The sequence below is a fragment of the Alosa alosa genome, chromosome 7 (assembly GCF_017589495.1).
Source record: "Alosa alosa isolate M-15738 ecotype Scorff River chromosome 7, AALO_Geno_1.1, whole genome shotgun sequence".
NCBI lineage: Eukaryota > Metazoa > Chordata > Actinopteri > Clupeiformes > Clupeidae > Alosa > Alosa alosa.
In genome coordinates, this window is record NC_063195.1 from 14732936 (window position 1) to 14736742 (window position 3807).

A 3807-nucleotide genomic window follows, 5' to 3' on the forward strand; every position below is an offset into this window, starting at 1 on the left:
GGTGCCTTGCTCAAGGGCAGTTCAGCCGTGGCCCACTGGTCGGGGCTCGAACCGGCAACCCTCCGGTTACAAGTCCAGAGTGCTAACCAGTAGGCCACGGCTGCCCCATATCACCCAGAGAGAAGAAATGCTCTTTTCTGATTGGCTGGTGGGGTGGCTTTTAATTCTGAATAACGGGACACCTATGAAGTAGATGTGGTAAAAAAGTTTAATCGTCGTTCCGTATCAATGCTTATGAATGGTAGCTACTGTGTAACAATGATAGTAGGACGACGGTTGAGCTTGGAGGCAGGCTTCGCAACAATGGAATCAACTATAAATAAGCTAACTGTCCATGCTATCGCTAATATAGGGCAAATGAAAGTTGTACAACAAGCTGAACTAGTGAGCTTCTTTTTAAATGGAACCGCGTGTTTCCTTTGCTTTACAGTGGCAACCGGGTGATAAGCAGAATAACGGCCTTCGAGGTGTGTCCAGTTATACGGAATTAATAGACTAGGGCGGAGGCAACTCGGCTACGCGTCGGGGAGTTTTTTGCCCCTCGCCCTCGTCATCTCAAATGACCTAGAGGGCTGAAATGTGGTCAGTTCAGAGGTACTTGTTATCCGGCAGAAATATAAAACAGTATTCTAGCCTCTGTACCTCTGTGCCAGTAATTCCCACAGCTATTCTGATTGTTCCCTAAGAAACTACAAGGTCACAGCTTTCTAAAGAGACCAAGCATTTGATGATAGGCCAAACTAGGTGGGAACAGCGGCCTCTGAAGTAGGCACAGTACAATTTCGAGGGGGAAAAGTCTAAAAATGCCCATCCCATATATTTTTCTCTCTATATGGGTTAGAGATTAATCTTCCATAATTTGCTATAGGAGTTGTGGTTGTGTTGTCATTGCGCACACAGTGAAGAAGAGTCATGGGTTATTACTGTCTGCAGTGTTTGCTGTAGGAGTTGTGGTTGTGTTGCCATTGCGCACACAGTGAAGAGTCATGAGTCACTTTCTGCAAAAAAGACTTAGTGGACATATATTGATAAGGGACTATGCATCTGTCATTGCCAGTTCAGAGTAAATAAACCCCTTACTGAAAAAATAATGAGGAACTTGAATTGCAAGTGTGATTGCTCAAGACAATGTAGGCTGCACAATCTGCTGTGTTAGCAGTTGTCATTCCAATTTATTTGCTTTTTACTGAAAATGAGAGAACTTGAATAAAAAAAAAATGCAATTGCTCAATATTTTGAGCTGCAGAGACGTATGCAAAATATGCTGATCAAGCAAAAACAGAGGGGAAAGAAAACATAGGAAAGAATTGCGTAACCCCTCCAGACAGGACTCCATATAAATGTCCCGGGTCCTCATTTCACTCCCAGAGAGCTGCTGACTCCCCTTCGTTACCATGTCAGAGATACAGTCTCCTCTCCAGATCCCTCTGAAGCATCTTCTGCTTCTCATTCTCTGCCTGATTCCTGGTAAGGAAAACAAACCATAATATTATTGTGTCTCTTAATATGTCTTAAATTATGCTTAACACAATATGATTGTATGTCCTAAATCGTTATTAATAATTATTATATAACTATATATCTTTACTCTTTACTCTTATGTCATGGGTTTTAAATTTAAGATGAATGCTGTAAATATGAATGCTGCAAAGTGTATGATGTTGAAAATGTATATTATTATTATTATTATTATTATTATTATTATTATTATTATTATTATTATTTTCTCTTGACCTCAATGGTAGATTCCAGTGGTCAGGACATGGTCAGCTATGGTTACATTGGCGAGAGAACAGACATCTCCTGTCAATATCCGCCCAAGTTGGCATCCAAAACCAAAGACTTCTGTAAAGTCTGTGAGCGTGGGCTCTGTAACGTCATCGCCACCGGGCCGGGCCAGCGCTTTGGTTTCCAAGACAACAGGTCAGACAAGCTCGCCACCCTGACCCTGAGGCGAGTGGCAGACGGGGACAGTGGCGTTTACAAGTGCGGTTTCTCCACGGATGGAGACCGAGTCGACATTAAGACAATACAGTTTTGGGGTGAGTCATTTCATATATCATGATATCTATCATTATTATGTATACTGATTCTGTACACTTTATAAGGAGTTTCTAAATACATAGCTATCTCTGTTGCTGTTTCTATAATCTTTATGTACATATTCTCACTGGTGATTTCATCTTTTTTTTACAAAAAGAACTGTCAAATATTGGTTATGAAGGCGGAGAGGTTACGTTCAGGTGCACGTACGCCCAGGGTTTTCAGACAAAGGCCAAATACTTCTACAAAAAGGACACTGCATCCCCGAACACCCTCATTGAGACCAAGGCAGGTCAAACCAGCCAGGTGGACGGGCGTGTCTCGCTTCAAGACCACACCAACGCCCCGGTCTTCACTGTCACCCTGCAGGAACTGACCGCACAGGACTCTGGGAAGTACAGCTGCGGAATGATAAGAGGTCAAAATGAACCTGATCATCTCTCTGAACGCAGGCTGGCTGTTAAAAGCGGTGAGTTTCAATTTACGGTAATTGTATGATTATGTTGTGCATTCAGTGTTTCATGTTCTTTAATTTGTTTCATGTTTTTTTGTCTTTTTTTATTTGGTTATCATCTAAAAACATAGAAAGAGAGAGAGAGAGAGAGCAGATTGATTAATTGATTGACCTGGTTAAATGGTTGGAAGATTGACAGCAAACAGTGTGTTAGGAAACAAAGGGTGAAGTTATGTTTGTCTCTGCCTCATTATGTGATGCGGTATTATATGTATGATGCATTTGTGATTTGCAGTGACCACTGTAAGTGGACACTTGGGGGGCTTTCTGAAGATTGCCTGCCCATATCAGAACGAGGAGGAATCGAGAGGCACCAAGCGTTTCTGCAGAGGAAAAGATCCGGTCAAGTGCCTGCAGGAAGGGTCAGTCGATGGTGACCGATTCACTTTGAATGACAGCACTTCTGCTACTGAGGGAGTCTTCACTGTGACCATCAAGGACCTGAGAGCAGAGGATGCTGGGATATACTGGTGTGTGGAGTTTGGAGAGGCAGGACCTGAGTTCACTTCTGCTGTCGATCTCGAAGTGTACACAAAATGATTGTTTTCCTAACGTTTCCAGTGAACGTTTCCTAACGATGCCAACGCTTTTTCCTTTTGTTTACTTTCACATTTTTTTGAAACAATAGGATGAGCAAAATGTTTGTGGCACTTCAACTGCAAATACATTACTTAAAGTTTTTTTTGTAAATGGTCAATAAGATAGAATGTAATACTAACAATGGATTTTTGTAGCCTGGGTGTTCCCATGCTGCCTTGCGCGCGATTTGATTCACGCTGCTAAGGCAGCCTGGAGACCATGGAGCAAATTTTCGCCTGAGATAGGGAACCAATCACAGAACAGGGGGGAAAGCAAGACGATGATGAGCTATGCACAGACGCATTTGATAGACATCCGTGGCACCCAATAAACGGATCCGGGCATTTTTTTCAAATACGAGAAAATGAACGTTTGGTTCCCAGACCACGTCTCATTGAGAAGTGGTGGTGCTAGCCAGGCTAGGATTTTTGATTATTGTGTCCATATCCATAACTTTTTTTATATTGCTGCTTTGATACCTCTGCCTATTTTGATGTACATCAAAACAAAAATATTTGACTTTAAAAAAAAAAATAAAAAAAAGCCCAACAGCTAAAGCATTAATCCAAAATGTGTGTTTTTATTTTAACATCATACTGTACACAAGAATGTGGGACATTACACATGGATGAACATACTGAAGTAAAAGGGACCATGTGAATCATAGACTG

The 3807-nt window shown here is 41.8% G+C and overlaps 1 protein-coding gene across 1 annotated transcript; it reads left to right on the forward strand.

Annotated features, from left to right (window-relative positions):
- The first annotated feature begins 1380 nt into the window (after positions 1 to 1380).
- LOC125297996 (polymeric immunoglobulin receptor-like) lies at positions 1381 to 3376 on the forward strand. The gene is made up of 4 exons (XM_048248605.1): positions 1381 to 1467; positions 1746 to 2042; positions 2201 to 2512; positions 2793 to 3376. Exons 1-4 carry the CDS (start codon positions 1395 to 1397, stop codon positions 3095 to 3097), a joined length of 987 nt encoding a protein of 328 aa, XP_048104562.1. The 5' UTR covers positions 1381 to 1394; the 3' UTR covers positions 3098 to 3376.
- Positions 3377 to 3807: the final 431 nt, after the last annotated feature.